The sequence below is a fragment of the Lipomyces tetrasporus genome (assembly GCF_029532465.1).
Source record: "Lipomyces tetrasporus strain NRRL Y-64009 chromosome Unknown POJ06scaffold_9, whole genome shotgun sequence".
NCBI classification, from domain to species: Eukaryota; Fungi; Ascomycota; class Lipomycetes; order Lipomycetales; family Lipomycetaceae; genus Lipomyces; species Lipomyces tetrasporus.
The window spans coordinates 143775-162063 of record NW_026611604.1 but is presented as its reverse complement, the minus strand read 5'-3'; the positions used below and the strand labels follow the sequence as shown (position 1 = coordinate 162063).

Below are 18289 nucleotides of genomic sequence, written 5' to 3'. Positions count from 1 at the left end.
CGAAGCACGGATAGTACTAATTTTCCAATTTCTCTCTCGTAATGAATCTCAATACCTAAAAAAAATAGATACGCTCGCCCATATCAGAAATCTCGAATCTCGTGCCGTGATGGCGTCATTGGGATGTCATTGGGTCTTTTGGGTTCGCGTGGTCGCCCTGCGTCGCGCTACTTCTCGATCCATGGTCACATGAGTTCATGCAACTCTGTGGTATCATGTCCAGGTCCATACGACTCTCGTTGATATTATTAGTATACCATTTGTCTTTCGTCCAATTCATTTACGACTCTATCGCGAAATTCCGATCTTGACTGCATCCTCCAAATAAAAATATTTGAAAGCCTTACCCTCTGTATATCTACTCTTACGCCCAAGCTTAGATAACAGTTGACTAACTCCTCCAAGGGAATCATGCGACGAAGAAGACCTGTGCTGGGCACTGCTCTGTTGATAGGGGCATCCAGGTCTGCGGCTAGGCACGAGGTAGAGGAACAAGCACGACGTGATGCGGAGATACAGCGAGAAGCCGAAATAAGAAGGCTTGAAGAAGAGAAAAGAGAGGCACATGCACAGTTAGCTATAAAGGAGGCGGTTAGTCAAGAGGTGGGGAGACAAGAACGACAATCACAACTGGCATATGATCAGGCGATGACAAAAGGTGGCATAACCAATCAGACTCCACAACCGGGAGTGCATCCCAGCTATGGCGATGACAGTCATGAAGCAAATATTCGCTATTGCGTAGGATGTGGAAACGCTTGCAAGCGTGAAGACAACTTCTGTGGTAGATGTGGACGCAAGCAGTTTTCAACTTGATGGCAGATGCTAATTGGAAATTTCAGGAACGGATTCTAGTATCTTAATATGACACTTATAAGAGGAAGTAGGGATATGTTTTCCCTAATCTTAATCCCAGATAGCATCAATTCTCTGCAGCGAAACCCGAGTTTTGATTTTCAATAGACCGTGTGGATTCCTCGTAGGATCACCTGGGATTGACTTGCATATTGTTTGATCCCAAGGAATCCTCGCCCGCCGTATTAACCGTCGGTTCTGAACAAAAGAATCCATTGTCAACAAGTAGATCTAAAAACTGTATCCACTAGATAGTGTGACAGACGGAATCTCCATCAACCTGTAGCTTAGTCTACCGCACTCGATCCATAGTCGTGTCTAACCAGATTACCGAGTTTCGTTGTACTGAGTGCAATCATGCACCGTTTGACACCAGAAGAAAGCTGTCAAAGCATATTTCAGATCACCATCGTAGGTGTAAGTATGAAGTCCATCAGAGATATGCTGAGTAAATGTCTCGTGAAGGTCAACCCAAGGGCAGGTGTCGCGCAAGGAGATCTTCTGCATTTTGATACATCTCCTTGATAAACCCTTTCAGTGTCTTCAGGCTAAATAAGGTGCCACTGTTAAGCCTTAATGCCGTGAAGTCGTCCGTCGCCCAGGTTTTTGTTGGCAGGTGATGGTTCGACCCATATGAGCTGCAAGCTGCATAAACCTGGACACAGTATGTAAATGCTGTAGACAGACGCGGCGATAAATAGAGTTCGATCTCTCTGTCAATCATTGGCCTATTAGCAGTCAGGGATTAGAGCATACCTGAATTGTATTCATTCAATTGGGCGCATACTCATCTGTTTGCTCCTCCTGGGTCATTACTCGCATCACTCGGTACAGCACAAAGCATCTTATAAAGGAGATAGATCTCACCAGTCATATCCCAAAGAACCGAGATCGACATACATTATTCCCGGAGTGTTCCGACAATTCTTTCTTTCGTTGTGCCGCGGAGAGAGTCTTCCGAGGCAGTAGCGAGGAATCGCAGCACTGCGGACCGATTATGTTGCCCTCGTTATCTTAGAACGCAGATCTGACACAACACATACTAAGATGCTTAAAGCCGTAGAATTTTGTAAGTAAATTAGAATTGATCCGCTATCCAGAAATTCTAAAATCATGCATTCGATTTCTGCATGACAATATAACAGAGAATCTCGTTTGATTCGAGGGACTTTTTTTCAGCATTACAAATCAATAAATGCCAGTAGTCGATTCGGTAATCCTCGCCTCACGAGGACTGTGGGCTGTGACAGGTACGGTCACCGTGGTCCACATACTCAACATTCTACATTACTCCGCTTTCGTTGCACTTGCCAATGTGTACGGAGACTGGTACTTGCAGAGAGACGGCCTTGATATTTACGCCAACAGCGTGTTCAAAATTCTTTCTTTCACTCAAACGATCATGTTTTGCTGTACCACAACGATACATCATCTAGCAACAACATCATCTGGAAGGGCGAAAATGGACCGCTGTTCCAATTTGGCTGGGCTTTGGCTGGGCTCCGCGTAATATCGTAATATCACGGTCAATGTGATGGTAGGAACAGATCCTCTGCTCCTCTCTGTCGGGCGTCGCTGAAAGGAACCGCACAAGAATCGGAAACATAAAGTTAGAATTAACAAAGTGAAACTGGGACAGGCTCAAGATACCTCTATTTTACAATGATTGTGTACAATACGCGGAACGATCGACGCGAAAAGGGAAGTGTCGTCAAATCAACCACGGATCTTGTAACAATTCCCTAGCTGTGGGACGCTCTTTGGGATCCCAAGTGAGGGCTCTTCGTATGAACTGGAGGAACCTGGTGTTATCTTCCAATTTAGTCTCGGCCGCCTCTAGATTCTTCGCCGGAATAGAAACAAAATCGCCCCATTTGCCTACGAAACAAGGAATGGTTAGAAATTCCGAGAAATGGATATGACACTGAGGACTTGCGCCACACGCACCGTTTTCATCCCAGTACTCTAGTGCTCTATTGCGATGTCGATCGAGGAGCTCAGAAGGAGGTGGACCTAGAGCCGCTATGAGTTCGGCAAAGTGAACACCGTCCGAGAAACTTCCGTCTTCTTTGCGGGCGCTGAACAGAAAAACCTTCAAGGAGATCCCATGCCTAGAACAAGCGAGGAGTGATAAGAGTCTCTGCACGGAACTGCAACGTTGATTCAACTTACTGTAAGGCCTACACTCCAGATGTCGACTGGATAACTCCATTGAATCCACAAAAGAGTCTCAGGAGCTCGATACATGATAGGCATGATATCGCCAGCGTGGAGGCCAGGGCGAATTCTGGCTTCTCCAAAGTCGGAGAGCAGAAGTGGCCCGACCTTGGGCTTCATGAGGCGGGATAGGTATATGGTCCGGTCTGCAAGTTGCTTGCGAGGCACGGGATGCGACAACTCGTTTTCTTCCAGTTTTCGGAAGAGAGAATCGTCGTTTAGACCGAGGAGCAAGTTACCTGGGTGAACATCTGAATTCTCCACTTAGCCTCGTCTTAATTGCAAGGTGTGCCTCGCTCGCGCATCTACATGTGTACGCAAGATGAGAGGCGAAAGAAGATACTTACCAGTGTGCACAGCTTGCACCTCTGTGTGGAGGAAATCAAGAGCTTCGAGAAGCTCCCTGATGGCCCCCTTGACGAATTCCTCATCGAATCCGCGACCCTTCATGAATACGGTATCCAAATCGCGGAGACTCATTTGAGAAACCTGAAGAGCGAGCGCGATGTGCTTCCCATGAGGACCGATAATGTCAAAAGAGCCGAGCAGCTTTCTGACGTTATTGGCGCCAGGATGGTGGCTAGGCAGGATCGTGTTCAAGTGATTGTAGAAAGGCAGCTCGCGGTGCCGAACAGAATTGTGTATGTAGATTTTAAGGGCTACATATTGGTGATCTCTGCGCTAGGGGGTTAGCCATCTGTCCCATCCGATTTAATGAGTAACTCACTGAAGGTCACGAGAAGCCATATTGTCGAGGACGAGCCGTAGCCCAGTTTGGCCAAGGTTTGGAACCTGTCATTGAAGACTTCTCCTAGTCGGACGGGATAGAAATGTTCGGACTTGTATTCTGGCATTGTTTCCTCCTCAACAAGCTGATCTTTGCCAATAGCATCGAAACTTTCAGAGGGAAAGGCTCGCGGTTGTGAACCTGGACGTGCCGTGGACAGTCCCAGCTTGGCTGCAAGGCCGCCGAGGCTCCATGATGAAGCCATCGGCATACCAGACCGAAGGAATGGAGATGAGGATGAGATGGAAAGAATTGGTGACCTAGAACGACGGAATCGCCGCCATGCTGTCCGGCACAACACCATGACTTTTGCTAATAGATAGTGATATTGGAAGTTGGAGTGGATGAGGCTGAAACGCGAGGGTCCGGCTGAAAAGCGAGGGTCCATGCCCCGACTTCCAGCGACATCCAGGTTAGGGTTGGAGGTTTCTAAACTGGTACGAGTACAATGCAGTTCGGCTTGGATACCGCGAACATAAGCGCTGTCCTCCGGGCAGCCAGACCAGACATCTCGCCAAATGCGTAGCCTCGACGGCACGTTTATTGGCGCTTTCCTACTGGTTTCTGAGCATGGGACCTTGGTCAAGCGGCGTGGTACTCTGGTGGGTTTTAATTTTATGTAAGGGATAATTAGAAGGACCCGCGACCTCCTTCAAGGCTCATAGCGAAACGTGTAATTAAACTTCAGCAACAGGTTGAGTGTTGGAACTTTTCTGACCGAATTCGAATTTCTTCGAGTTCGGTTACCGCGCATTGACATTGAGCTGGCAATGTCTTAGACATGATTGCATGGCCGCTCATGCCAATTCACAAACCTCTAAGACGAAGAGGCATATAGCGTAAACACTGCTACTCCCACAGTGCTCCGTTAGTTGAGGTGCAGATCAAAGTACAGTTCACCAGAATACTTCTACAATCTTTCGCCCGAACTACTCTTACAGTCCTCGATTTCTTCACTATCACCTACATCCGTATCAAGTACGCCATCACCATGTCGACCCGAGGCTTCTCTACTACTGCCCGGAACTTCCTACAACTTGGTGGGAGAGTTTCTCTGACAGATGTGATTCAGCTGAACGGAAACAAAGGACACAAATGGGCGGAGAATGTTCAAAATCATGGAGTGAGTTATCACACAGCCGATAACCAGACCTGCACAGACAGAGCGGAGAGGGAGCTCCAACTAGCCGAGACACGAAGCGGAGAAAGAACAAACTCCGATCATCTCTCCTTTGCAATCTCCATGGTCGGGGGCTTACGTGGCCGCCCACGCGGTCGTTTTGCCTTAGGTTTCTCTTCCGCCTCGCGAACGATTTTCAACACTTGCTCCGTACTAAACACAAATTCGCTCTGTAACTTGATTCTCTTCCCTTTGGTTTGTTTCTTGCGGGTTTGGAGCAACTATTTGCACTCTTGAAGCTCCTTCCGTAAAATAGTTAGCTCAGCATCCTGACTTTCGACCAGCTGGGTCATTCGCTTCGCATATCGCCGAGTTGGTGAAGCAGGGGATTCATTGCTTGCCAGAGCTGTATTAAAGACCGAATTTGCGTGCTTTAGTTCTGTTCCATCTGGAGAAGAGTCTTTAGAATGGAGAGGTCTAGGTCCATGATATTTAGTTGAGGTTTGAGGAGTACATGGCGGCTCAGGTGCTGGAAGTGGAAGGCTATTTAACACTCGCCGAGGACTAAATGGGATCAAACCAGCTCCTTTCCAGCCACTTTGAATGTTCTGAGATGTAAGAGCTTTCTCTCGAATGCGCTGAAAAAGTTCAACCCAATCAGCCCGTTTTATTCGCTGTATGCCAGCCCGAGTATACCGGTCCACCTCTTGAGCATGATATCTCTTTAATGGCCCATACACCCCAACATCAAGTGGCTGAAGTAAATGCGAACAATGAGGAGGTAGGATAAGAAGGTCAATACCACTCTCCATACATAGAGCAATCATATCGCCCGTGATGTGGCTAGAATGGCCATCCATAATCAGTAACCGCGACCGATTTATAGACTTCTTGCGTGACTCTGGTCAAATACTTTCCATAACTACTCATAACCATGGTTATTAGACGTCCAGCCGCTAGTACTCGTTGAGAAGCGCCAATCGGGAGGTGTATTCTGCGGAATCCATGCTGAATTGGTATTTTGGGCCTTAAAAATAACCATTGGTGGTAGGCGCCGCCGGCTCCGTCAACACATTCCAACACAGTTACCCACTCTTGCTTCCCTGCAGTAACCTTCCAATTCGATTTCTGAGTAGAATCGACAATTATACGCGTAGATTGAGTGTCGCCAACTGCAAATCCTGTCTCATCCATATTGTATATATCGCAGGGTTCGTACTTCTGTTCTTGGAGTCGTAGTTGAAAAAGCGTCAAACCGGGCTGTAATCTTGTCGGAGGTTGCTTCTTTATGTCGTGCCGATTCCAATTGGCGTGAGTAAGTTCCTTTCAAGCTTGGATATCGTTTTAGGAATGGAGGCTACATGGACCCGCAATGATACGATGTCGGGCGCGCAATGGAAGTCTTGATTCTTTGAGAACTGAGCTGTGAACTGAGAAGGGGGCTGAGGAAATCTGCATATGCTTCCTTACTCTGATGCGAAGTATAGATCGCGAATGATACAGATTTATTGATATAAGCGTCATTTGTGCAATGACTGTTGGACAAACACGTAAACTCACTTGTGATCTCCCCACCGGCAAATGCTTTTCAAAGTACAGAATATTCCACTTAGGAAGAGAATCAATGTAGTGATTACGACAATGAAATATTTCGAAAATGCAATATGGATCCACCCACAAACATCTGATATTTGGTCCTTTAAGACTATTTCAACTTCAGCTTCCTAACTGTAGTCACAAACACAGAGTATCGGGTTGATGAAACAAGGACCGTCCGGCCCGCAATCCCTGAGCCGGTTTGAAATGGCACCGGTGTTACTAGCACCTTGTCAACTTCTACGGGGAATGTATACAGTACTTTAGTGGTACTCCAAGGGCCAAGTGGGGTCGGCGAATATTTAAGCTTCAGTCGATATGCCATGCGCTCAGTGGTGTAATCATAATCAGTCTGGAGAAAGACTAAAAGGTACGAGTTGTGATATACTGAATAGAAAATTGAGGCCTCATTGGGGAAATATTCGCCGTCAGGGAGCGAGATAATATTGCCTGCGCGCGGTAGGAAATGGTTCAATCGCTGACCATGTCCCGGATCCTCGATTGTAAAATCGCCACGAGGATTTATCTTCGACTGTGGATGAGGGAGCAAAGGCAACATGCACGTCCTGGTAGCTTCCCCCATGCCTTTCTCCAGAGCATACATATAGACAGTGCCATCAACAGCAATGGTTGCAAAAGAGCCGTAACCGTATTCTTCGGGCGCGAGATATATCGTCTGCGGCCGAGTGTTCTGACGATGAACTCTTGGATTACTCGGACTCCGATTGTCCAAAAGTACCATCGAGTTTGCACGAGAAAGTCAATAGCTTGAGCCGCACTGAGTGAGGCATTAAGCGAGAGCGCGATTCCTGAGCCGCAGACCTCCTATGTAGCAAGTTGCGGCATGGGCGTCTGCGAAGCTATGCCACGGGTCAGGAATAACCGTTTGCCTGCCTGACTGAGTACATGTAGAGCATAGTATATATTTTATGTAAGTACAGTAAAGTATACGGCGGTTGAAACGATTCAGGGCAAATAACATAATCAGGGTAAGTTAATGTCACGGAGTCGACTGGTCCGAGCATCAGCTTCCCCGCGCTCCGGCTTTAAGCTTACTGACCCTATATCCGTGGCACGCTTGGTGCTTCAGCCGAATCACCAGCATTGGAATTCAACTCCAGAGCTGGCGGCTCTCGAATTTCCCAATGAATATATTTGCCATGTTCCCGCTCATTCGCTTACAAACAATCAATGAAAATGGGCAAAAAGAACCAACTTTCCGGCCATTCGTTGCCTAGCAGTGCGACATGTCATCGGTGGCGCTGCAGCCTGGATTCCTCCTAACGTACGCAAGTTGCATTGTGGAGGTAGAAATGCACCTACTGATCTGAAGATGGCCTACAGACCGATGTCCAGAACCTGTGCATTTGTTCGATTGTTGGACTTCGAATGGTGGATGGTGAGAGAAGAAGAGGAGGTCAGAATGTCATTGGTGTGTAGGTAGCAAGCTGTCAGAAACGCATCCTTGACAGTGATGCCCCCCTGACTCGCGCGGCTCGGCGGCTCGGTCGCCTGCGATACAACTGAGCCGCACGCCGGCCTCGTCATCTCCTCGGACAGCCGGTCTTCCTTCGTGCTTCTCTCCATTTCCCGCTGCGTGCTCCGCCCGACTTTCCAGTAGATTTGCCATCAGCTCCTCGGCTTCCAATTGCCAGCACGTACCGAATTCAGGACGGTATCTCGGATGCTCGGAAAGTGACGGCGTTAGTTGTATCGTGCACGACGGGGATTGAGGTAGATAATTGCGTGTATTTGTTCTTTGTTTGCGGTTTGGGGCTGCCTACGGGCTAAAGGATAACATGTACACATAGTAATCCTTACATTCAATGTTGTACACTGGAAGCGACGGATATAGAATGAGACCGGTCGAGCTCCTCTGCCCACCGGATAATATATTCTAAAATAATCTATCTACTGCTATCAGCTGCCTTACAAATACAACAAACTACTATGCACAATAATAACACAATACTATACGATATTATACGTTATTATACAAATCACTTCGCGGTTTAGTGAACTTAGCCGGACGCACTCCCGGTCGATCTCGGACCAAATGGCGGCGTCGTAAAGCTCTCGCCGATGCCTAAATCGATCGCCGTCCGTGATACACCTGACAATGACATTGCGCACGAACGACGAAACTAAGCCAGTTGTAAGAGTTTGAGGTGTTAATGTAACGTCGGAGTTCGGACGTCCGCGCCATGCGGTTAGGGGACTTAAGACTGTGCGACGTATGAGCGCAAAGTCGCCGCCGCCTCGTTGTTGTTTTACGCTTATTGGGATTCGTTTTTTGGGCTTTCCTTGTGTGTGTGTTGTGCCGAGGATTTACGCTTTGTATTGTCCCCAACCTCCGTGCCATTGCTGTTCCCAATTTAACACCCCAAACTTACATTTTGAAGAAATTAAAATCACACATAAAAAATAAACAAAAAACAAACATCAAACAAAAACAAAACAAAAACAAAAGTAAAACGACCCAAAACACCCTCACGCCAGGACGCCGTCGCCTGCGGACCGCAACAACTCGTCCGACACAGGGACAACCTCGCCGGGAATTGCGGTGTCCGCGCTGGGTAGCCTTATACGCTCTTCCGGGTGAGCGTCGAAGTGGGCCGCGATTCTGACCCATTCTGGGCCCCTCGGCCTAACTCCTAGATGGTGGTAAAGGACCTTGGCCAGCACCCAAGGGACAACGTAGGCCCGAGCAATGCTATTAGCCTGGCGACCCGACAGCACGGATGTATAGGCATGCGCAGCGTACTCCACCGCATCGTCCAACGTGCAACTCCAGACTCGCTCAGACCAAGTCTCATGCACAAACCCACTACCATCCCAGCCATCAGCCGGGCGCTCCACCAGGGTCTCTAGTACCCGCTCCTGGATGCAGACATCCAGGGCCTGGGACGACAAGGGCTCAAGCGACGAGAGGGACAGGGCTCCCTGATCCAGCTGGTTCAGATCCACGGCCACCGGAAGCCACCCGGCAGCCACCTGAGCCTCCTTCAATTGCGCATAGGCGTGCCCTGCGGCAACGAAGTCGGCCACCAACGACCAAGAAAGCTCAACACGCCCGATCTCGCCGCTATTGACCACGGCCTCCGACTGGAGGTATCGGCGGGCATCCGCAACCAAAACCTCCTCAAACTCTGGGTACACACGCCCCAGATGCTCCAAGGCGTAGACAACTGTCTCCGCCTTCGAAGCAGCACTCAGACCCGAGCTTATCACAAGCCTAGCGCTCTGCCTCACCATCTCACCGGTCACGCTAACCCTTGATAACACTCGGCCTCCACCTGCCGTAATCTGAAACAACTGCGATCTAGACTACAACCTTATTCCACATATTTCAACAATGCCCGAACGCGTTTGCAACCCTATCTTTGAGATTGGTTTTGAGGTCGCATATAAAAGTACGACTTCGGAGCCTATCTCATCGTATGGCTGGGGGGCAGCAATTCAGATGAAGGAGCTTATTCTCGTGAAAGGTATGGGGCTCTAACGTGAGATGGTGAACGTTAGAAGTTCAAAAAAACAAACTCAAACCCGATCATTACACCAGTGAGAACGGTTTCAGGCGAAGACCGAGCGGAGTGAATCAGCTACCGAGCTCCGACTTTACTGCCACCTTTGACGCCAACCATGTGTCCGGGGGCTTATCACCTACTGCAGCAAACTGACCGCGAAGGGAACCAAGAAGTCTTGGAAGAACTTTTCTCGCGACAAATCCGTTGACCGTGCGATCCGGTCTGGAAAAAAAAGGCCTTCTGAATCCATCGACAGCACTCCAACAGAGTCGAATGCATGGACACAAGACTCTACCGACGTAACTCTGTCCTGCTGTTCAGGGCTGGAGGTTTTTGGACAACTTCCGGCGCTTCCAGAAGCGGTCGTCACAGCGCGCATGTCAGGTCTAGCAACGCGACAAGATTTATGTACGGAGTCAAGGTCTTGATAATCCCTGACGCCGTATGAGGCAACTCACCCTGAAGTGCTTTCACTCCGTTCAGGAGCACAACTATACTAGCGTTAATCTAACCCTACCCTGACAAAAACTATACCCACCTTCCCTCTACTTCCTTGCAAACCTCTATGGCCCCGGACATAGCCACGACGGACTTCAAATGCAGTACTCTCACATCACCCAGGTAGATCCTCTTCTCCAGCAAAGCGTCGACCTCGTCGCCATACTCGGTGTCCAGTCTGAACATAAACTTAAGTAGTGGAGCCATCCATCCCTAACCCAAACTCTTAGGTGTACTCAGTCACGCTTTCTAGTGATATTCCAGGCTCAAGGTTCTGGACCATCGCGTCCTCGTTAGCCGTAACTAAGTGCAACTGGCTCAGCCGATATTCAGTCTTATGAAACCAAAAATTGCGATCCACAGTGTCCGACTTTTTGAATCTCATAGGGGCGCATATGCTCCTCACTGTGTTTGTGAACCCCTGGCCGATCTGGCGCTCGCGGAAGGATAGCACATCCTTAAACAGAAAGTCAAAGAACGCGCGGAAGTGCCGGTCCAGGCTATGACCCGCTTGGAGTACACAGGTCGTGCCCAGCATATCCGCGTCTTCGACCTTGCTATATATCGGATGCGCCAAGAACTACCTCTTCCAGTCATCGTTTGAGATCTGGCCGGTCTCCCGCTCGATCGTAACAGCACTGGCTTCGCCGACTCCATCCGCAACGACTCACTTCCCATCGCGGCCGGCACTCTTGTCGATGGCCGTTTTACACACCGAGAAAATCACAACCTGCCAGTCTCCAGGGTCGCGCGCGAACATCCCGGCAGTCCTTCACGCTGGTCTCATCGTCGTCGATCATGTTGTACCCGCAGTCGCCCTTCAACGCGGTGGGCAGTCGTATGACACCGGTCACTGCCCTTCTTGGTCGCGTAGTGATTTCGTCGGCAGCCGGCTTGGACTGTCGGGCGTCGGGTCCATGTCGTCCGGCTGTACGTGGGCCTCCCAGTAGATCTTCCGTTGGGCTCGGTGTTACATAATCATGGTGCTGCACCGAGGAATATGCTTCGATACTTGAAAGGTACCATGGTCCGTGGAATTGAATATAGGCAACTGGAAAACATCAGTTTGTTGCCTATAGTAACCTCGACTGGGCGCGAGATAAGACACAAGACACAAGGTGATTTGACCGGGCTTGCGTACCGCTTATCGCAGTGAGCATCGTTGAGCTGGATATGCAGGCTAGTACCATCGTTCAGTTCGTTGTCGTGCATCGCCACTTATCAATGCAATCATGCTTGTCAGCAAGTGTATCCGTTATGCACAGTCAGATATACGGAAGCAAAGTCATTGATTTCCATTGGCTGCAATTTGTCAACCCCATCTTCGACCAACTTGTAGGCGATTCATCACATATCCACATGCATGTGAATTTAACTATCTTGCTTGGCCCAGTCTTCCACTGACGCGCTCCAATCGGTAGCCCCTAAACCCGGAACGACCTGATTTGGACTCAGACATTGAAGACGCATCCTTGAGGCGCGGAGAGGAAAAATGTCAGGATCACACACCTGAGGGTCTTGTAAACTAACCACGGTTAGGGTACACCTAGATCACTTCGGGTGAAGCTTGTCAAAGTCGGCGCGGTCGCAAGCACCGCCGCTTACCCAGCCGCATCTTCAGCCTCTCCAGAGCATGCGGCTGGGGGACACGTGCTACTACACAGAACCACGACCAACCCTGGCCCTAACCCTGTGCCGTGCGGCCGTTTGTTAGCAAATGTCGGTCTGTCAGTCATGGTTCAGGCCCCTGGACCGCGTGTACTACTATGGCCAGGGAATTGAGTGTACCAGTCGCGCAGATGGCCTGGGGAGATCAGTTAACAAACATCCTAACAAGTCTGGCTTGTCAGAGTCGCTCCCGACTCAAAATCCATGAATCTACTAAATAAATAGTCGACGTGGTGAGAGATTTCTCAAGGACAATACTCGTATGCCAAGCTGAAGCGCTTTGCCGCACTATTTCAGATGGCATTTCGTGGCATCGAGCGTGTTCCCGAGCAAGAGAAAGAGTGCAGCCCGCCATGGGACGCCTTGTGGTGCTTGTTATCGGCAAGCTAAACACGTTCTTCAAACTTGATGATACGTGCATTTGGTGGTGGATCGGCAATAGGGAAACAATTCGAAAATTATCTTGGTTGTGGGTGACACTGACATCATTCGCAGAATGCTCAGGATCAATGTTCTGTGTGATATTCCCAGCTCGAGGAGACTCAACTGCAGGTCTTCTTGTACCCTTGCCGTCTGTTTCAGCGTCAGATGTACTGACCAACATTGTAGCCGGATCCATGATAATAGTAATACAGGCGTGGAGAGTGATGCGATGATTATACGCGTTCGTTCAGAAACGCGGAGTCGGAGATAACTCTGGGTGATGGCATCTGCTGGCTGCGACTTACCCGGGTCACCCTCACTCACGCGGCTTTAGAGTTTCACCTTCTGCACCCTCAGGGTGGGCATGGCCAATGCAAACTCAAACTCTTGTTTACAGATTACCGATAAGTATCAGACACTTGGCATCTCAACGCAACTCATTCACGTACCTCACCATTTACACATCCACGCACTGAGAGCACTCGTGCGAGACGGAAGAGCCAAATCGAAAGACAATTTGCTAGTCACTTAATCAATTCCTCCAACTTATTTTGAACATGACATTCGTACTACAGCCTTGTGTACCTGCCGACGCCCAGGGCCTCGCGGCAACCATGGTGGGGGCTCGTTTTGGAGATCCCCACTGGGTTTTCTTATGGGAATATCCTTCACTCGAAGACGTTATTGCCGCGGCAGCGGAGAGGCTCCCATGGAACCTGATCAACAGAAGAGAAACAGCTCGGCATGAAAAGGTCATCGATCTCGAGACTGGCGAAGTTGTGGGGTACGCTCGATGGAACCTTCCGCCCGTCTTGGCTGCTAAGAACGTCTGGCTAGAAGCTCAGGTTGCCAAGCCTACTCCAGAGCATCACGAGCTTTTCGAGAAGAAGTTCAAGGCTGTCACCGACAATGGTCGCATTAGAGGTTTAAAGGCAGATATGTCATCGTTCCGAAGTGCGCCACTAGAAGTGGTTGATGCAAAAATCATGAAAGATGGACCTTATCTGAGTAAGTTATTCTTATAGGCTAACACGGACGTAACCGACTGTCGGTGACTAACGTGTTCGTCGCTGTAGCTCTTGATTACTTGGCTACAGCACCTGCCTTTCAGCGTAAAGGTATCGCGACTATGCTCGTGCAAAGTGGGCTGAAGATAGCAGACGAAAATGGAATGAGGACATATGTGATGTCCGAACCCGCTGGATTTAAAGTTTATCAAAATAATGGCTTCAAAGTGGTGGAAACCGTGTCCACAGACTATTCCCAATATGGCGGAACTGAGCCCTTGGTTCACTATTTCATGGTGAGACAGCCAGTTTCTCCTGAGCCGTAATACCATGTACCTCTGTTTGATCAGGTATTGTCATAATCGGAAGTTGGGAGCTTGGAGCATACAGTACTAGGTAGACAAACATATATCATATCATTTAACTTTGACTTCAATGTTGTTGTTAGTTCATCTAGTTCATACTACTAACAGGGATATCTTTACACATGAATTGCAGACCACGCGAGTCCATCTAGCGACCTCGTCTAAAGGCTTTCCCTTCGATCTCTCGATCAATCCCAGACAATGCTCTCTGTGTGTAACGACGGCGGACTAGACTCGAGGCGGACTGGACTTGGATGCAAAATAGACCTGGAAGCAAACTGGACTGTGACATAGGCTTAAACAATATGATTCAACGAATACAAGACTTTGTGCCTGATCAGACAGCGAGGACAAACCCCTCCTTTTATGTTCCGTCTGGCATCTACTAAATTGTATGTACACGAAGATGACCCGTAACCGACACGCAAGCACGTAACCAAGACAAGAACAAGCACGTAAAATCAAAGGACACGCAAGTCAAATCCGGTCGGAGTTTGTTTTCTTGTCACTACAGTTTTTCGCTTCGCCGATCCCCGGTGCGTGCGTCTGAGCGTAGTGAGGACCAAAGAGCTTACGAAGGTGGAACTCGGTGGCTGATCGTTTTAAATGTATTGTCAGCGGCGAGGGGGAGGGGGGGGACGCACCCCTTCTTTATACACCTCTCGTCGCTCATGTGTAACAAACTAATTAACAAAAATTCTGGCAAAACCTACAATGCTTTGGTTGCTCGCTTCTTGTGCTTTGGTTTACAACCGTTCGCCAATTTTTGCCTATATTACAGCGTATATGCTATTGCTCCATTACTGTTTCTCACGTTTGCGCATGCCCGGCCCGTAGTTGCCCGACTGGCTACTATTCATACGCGATCCTTGCATATGCACGGCTTTAGCTCTTTTCAGCTGGCTGGCTTGGCTCGCCACGAGACTTGACGCCTCGTGCGCGAACACATCTGAGCCGCATTGGTCTAGTCGCGGAGACTCATCCATTGTTAAATGGCTAGATAGCGCCATTAAAGAGCAGCACGGAGACAGTTTCGTATATCAGATATGTCAGAATTTCAGCATTTAGTAATGATACCAGCTCAGATAGACTGATATACTTTCGACTCTCTCCTTGGGGGCAGCTGCCTTGATCGCGCCTCGGTTCAGCCATCGCAAGTATGCTGCACAGTGGGCCATGCCTCTTTGGGCCCATAGGAATGTGGAATTCTCATGCGAAACCACCCTATCACTTTTTCCGTATGACGTGTCAAACCTGCTGGCAGCCCGCGCTGCGCTACGCTTGTCAATTCCAATCTTCGGGGTTCAAACTCCGCCAACTCCGCCCAGCCGCATCTACGCTGTCATTTACATGAAGTGAAGACTAAGCTGCCATCAACTTTCATCTGCACGGCTGAATTGATTGCTAATCTACCATCTACTTTCCGAGATCATTTGTCAGCGTCAATAATCACAACTTGAGTTGAGTGGATTTATAGAGCGGATCAGTTACGGAATAAATGATTCGACTTGAGCATATAAAGTCTCAAGAACTCCAGTCGAACCCTGACTGGTAGCAGTATCGCCAGAGTTAGGGCTTGCCGTCGACAACACACATAATGGGACTTATAAAGAATGTTATGGTGCTAGGTGTGGGTGCATTTCAATCTAAAGCCAATTGTTAGCCAAGTTGACATATTCAAGGCGTCCGGGAATGTTGGTAAACCCATTGTGAGCGCACTTTTGCGGGCAGATTTCGCTGTCACCGTCAACTCGAGCGTGTCGTCTCTGTCAGACAACTTCTTTTCGAACGTTGCGAAGGTGTCAGTGGATTACAATTCCGTGCCGTCATTGAAGGAAGCATTTAAGGGACAGGACGCCATTGTCGAAGCTTTCAACCCAAATGTGTCTGTCTACCAAGACAAGATAGCCAAAGCCGCCGTCGAAGCTGGAGTGAAGCATATCATCACTCCGGACTTTAGCAGTGACACATTTAACGAAAATGCAAAAGAGCTGCTAATCTTTGAGCCAAAACAGCAAGCCCAGCGGCGTTTGGAAGAAGGAACCAAAAATAGCGGAGTCAGCTGGACAGCAATCATCACGGGCCCTTTCTTTGACTGGGGTAAGTAGTGATGGACATTCCGTAGCTATGAGAGACTAATTAGTCCGGTAGCAATTCCTCGTGGAATATTTTGGGTCGATCCCAAAACCAGGACCGTCACCGTTTTTGGGTCCGGCAACCAGAAGGTAAGCATGTCAAACATCGACATTGTTGGTCGAGCTACTGTGGCCGTCCTCTCAAAGCCAGATTCCTTTGCGAACCGCCCAGCGTACTTTGCCGACTACAATGTGACCACGAATGAGTTGTCAAAAATCCTCGAGGAAATCACAAAACCCAATGGGTGGAGCGTTGCGCTTGTTCCTGTGGCGACGCTGTTTGCAGATGGAAAACAGAAGTGGCAAGAAGACTCTGCTAAAAATGTGCAGGATCGTCTCAACTCTGCTGCTTACCAGATGCTGGGTACTTACGGTATATTCGAGGAATCCAATCGTTATGGGGCAGATTTCAGCGACAAGATTGAAAAAGGATGGCTCCGAGATCTTGAACATCTGAAAGAAGATTTGTCGCAAATCGTCAAGGAGGACTAATGTCCAGGTGTATCTGGGGCAGGGCTAGTCTATGAGCACAGAATGTACGCAGCTGTCAATTGCAGCAAGTTCCTCATTGAAATTTTAAGTAATGTATTCGAAATCAGGTTCAGTTGACGTATCAAAGATGAATGTGGCCGTAAGGCGATCACCTTGAATCGATTTCTATGTTCGCACTCTAGTGCTTTGCTCTTGAATTGGCGTGTTCAAAAAAATGGAAAGATCTGGTCCAACTACTGCAGTAAATATTGCCCCTGACGAGCGACCATGGTGGTATGGCCAAGACTAGCCCTCTTTCGTGCTCGCCAGGCATTAACGTGCGGTCAGCACGGCGGACGACCTGTGAGCAACGCGCTGTCTCGCTGCACCGAGCTAGGTTCTTAAAATTAAGGTCTGCTCTCCAAGCCAAACGACTGCGCGGACAAACGTCAGACTCCTTACACTTCCGTGAACATAACAAAGTTAATTAACAAGAGCTGGGGAGAATGACTGTCCATGTATCAAGATAGGCCGGGCAGCGCTTCCGATTCGGAGTCTATATGCGCAGTTCAGAGGTCTGAACCGGGGGCGACAGGGGCAACTTTTAGACCACTAATCAGCCGCCCGAGTCCGCGGTTAGGGCCATTCTGGTCAGACTCGGCTGCCATACAAAATCGGACGCGACTAAGGGCGACATTTAGAGTTTGGGCTCGATTGTAATTTTGGTGACCAGACGCCCGGCAAACTCAGGGCCCAGACAATGGGCTAGGGCAAGTTGCTGCGACCACCCACCCTAGAGAAGTAAGCTGACCATGTCCGACTGTGCCATAGTTATGAGCCGCAGAAAGTCAGGGTAAGTGAATGATTAAACAAGCGATGCGTCTTCGTCTTCGCTAAGTTATTTAGATCAGCGTCTGAGGAAAGCTTTTTGCCTGTTTTGAGCAACTGCAAGGCTTCTGGATAATGTGGCTAGTAAAGAATGTGCCCTTCGTGCCGTATATTGAGTTTTTTAGTCGCCACCGTGTACGGGACTTAGTGATCTGGCCTTTTGTTGAATTGAATTCCTCCAAAGGTTTGTTCAATACGTGATTTTTGTACCCACCTTCAGCCAGGCAGAGAATAATCGGGCGTAAATTTTGTCATCGTCGAGTAAGAATACATTTGGAATATTGTCAATTGCACGAGCACGGTACGTTGGCAGCTAATTTCTTCGCCGTTGTGTAAAAAGACTGCTATAAGGTGTCAATAAAAATTACTGCCAAAGAAATTCCCAAAAATGAACTGTAGAGCCAGTATAACGACTGGAGCGCGACTGAGTCGAGACGGCGCACACTTGAGTAAACAAATAAACAAGTAAACTCAGAGATCGAGTTGGTAGGATAACAGTTACCCTGTTAAGTGTAAATTGAATGCCTGCGCTAGCGATGGGTTAGGGCTAACTTTCAGTATAATCTGTACGTAAATAGGCGCGTGTGATTTTTGTTCGTAGTCGAGGAAATGCTAGTAAGCTTAATATGGGAAACGGTGCTGTCGCTGACTCTTACAAAGCTACTATAGTACTATGGTCTACGGCAAACGACGTTTTGTCAAATGTAGCTTAGTGTCACTGTTGCTTGCACT

General features: G+C 48.7%; 6 protein-coding genes across 6 annotated transcripts; 3 read left to right on the top strand and 3 right to left on the bottom strand.

Annotated features, from left to right (window-relative positions):
- Window positions 1-310: 310 nt before the first annotated feature.
- POJ06DRAFT_145745 (uncharacterized protein) lies at window positions 311-999 on the top strand. Its single transcript, XM_056184588.1, has 2 exons — window positions 311-352; window positions 406-999. The coding sequence occupies exon 2, from the start codon at window positions 412-414 to the stop codon at window positions 814-816; it is 405 nt and encodes a 134-aa protein (XP_056041590.1). The 5' UTR covers window positions 311-352; window positions 406-411; the 3' UTR covers window positions 817-999.
- A 1455-nt stretch (window positions 1000-2454) lies between these two features.
- POJ06DRAFT_292807 (kinase-like domain-containing protein) lies at window positions 2455-4210 on the bottom strand. Its single transcript, XM_056190410.1, has 5 exons — window positions 3800-4210; window positions 3420-3731; window positions 3028-3323; window positions 2803-2995; window positions 2455-2733 (listed from the first exon to the last, which is right to left on the bottom strand). Exons 1-5 carry the CDS (start codon window positions 4161-4163, stop codon window positions 2567-2569), a joined length of 1332 nt encoding a protein of 443 aa, XP_056041589.1. The 5' UTR covers window positions 4164-4210; the 3' UTR covers window positions 2455-2566.
- Window positions 4211-6684: 2474 nt separating this feature from the next.
- On the bottom strand, window positions 6685-7326 carry POJ06DRAFT_292793 (uncharacterized protein; the record flags this gene model as incomplete). Its single annotated transcript, XM_056190409.1, has 1 exon — window positions 6685-7326. Exon 1 carries the CDS (start codon window positions 7315-7317, stop codon window positions 6685-6687), a length of 633 nt encoding a protein of 210 aa, XP_056041588.1. The 5' UTR covers window positions 7318-7326.
- A 1567-nt stretch (window positions 7327-8893) lies between these two features.
- POJ06DRAFT_258625 (uncharacterized protein) lies at window positions 8894-9842 on the bottom strand. Its single transcript, XM_056188286.1, has one exon. It carries the CDS (start codon window positions 9828-9830, stop codon window positions 9066-9068), a length of 765 nt encoding a protein of 254 aa, XP_056041587.1. The 5' UTR covers window positions 9831-9842; the 3' UTR covers window positions 8894-9065.
- Window positions 9843-13087: 3245 nt separating this feature from the next.
- On the top strand, window positions 13088-14190 carry POJ06DRAFT_258623 (acyl-CoA N-acyltransferase). The gene is made up of 2 exons (XM_056188285.1): window positions 13088-13699; window positions 13768-14190. Exons 1-2 carry the CDS (start codon window positions 13249-13251, stop codon window positions 14022-14024), a joined length of 708 nt encoding a protein of 235 aa, XP_056041586.1. The 5' UTR covers window positions 13088-13248; the 3' UTR covers window positions 14025-14190.
- Window positions 14191-15660: 1470 nt separating this feature from the next.
- On the top strand, window positions 15661-16690 carry POJ06DRAFT_239871 (uncharacterized protein; the record flags this gene model as incomplete). The annotated part of the gene is made up of 3 exons (XM_056186059.1): window positions 15661-15693; window positions 15716-16163; window positions 16215-16690. 3 exons carry the CDS (start codon window positions 15661-15663, stop codon window positions 16688-16690), a joined length of 957 nt encoding a protein of 318 aa, XP_056041585.1.
- Window positions 16691-18289: the final 1599 nt, after the last annotated feature.

Coding starts and splice junctions, on each gene's coding strand:
- POJ06DRAFT_258625 (XM_056188286.1), bottom strand. CDS start 9,830: ATGGTGAGGCAGAGCGCTAGGCTTGTGATAAGCTCGGGTCTGAGTGCT.
- POJ06DRAFT_258623 (XM_056188285.1), top strand. CDS start 13,249: ATGACATTCGTACTACAGCCTTGTGTACCTGCCGACGCCCAGGGCCTC. Junction 13,700..13,767: donor GAAAGATGGACCTTATCTGA/GTAAGTTATTCT, acceptor TCGTCGCTGTAG/CTCTTGATTACTTGGCTACA.
- POJ06DRAFT_145745 (XM_056184588.1), top strand. CDS start 412: ATGCGACGAAGAAGACCTGTGCTGGGCACTGCTCTGTTGATAGGGGCA.
- POJ06DRAFT_292807 (XM_056190410.1), bottom strand. CDS start 4,163: ATGGTGTTGTGCCGGACAGCATGGCGGCGATTCCGTCGTTCTAGGTCA. Junction 3,324..3,419: donor GGTGCAAGCTGTGCACACTG/GTAAGTATCTTC, acceptor TGGAGAATTCAG/ATGTTCACCCAGGTAACTTG. Junction 2,996..3,027: donor TCTGGAGTGTAGGCCTTACA/GTAAGTTGAATC, acceptor AGTTCCGTGCAG/AGACTCTTATCACTCCTCGC.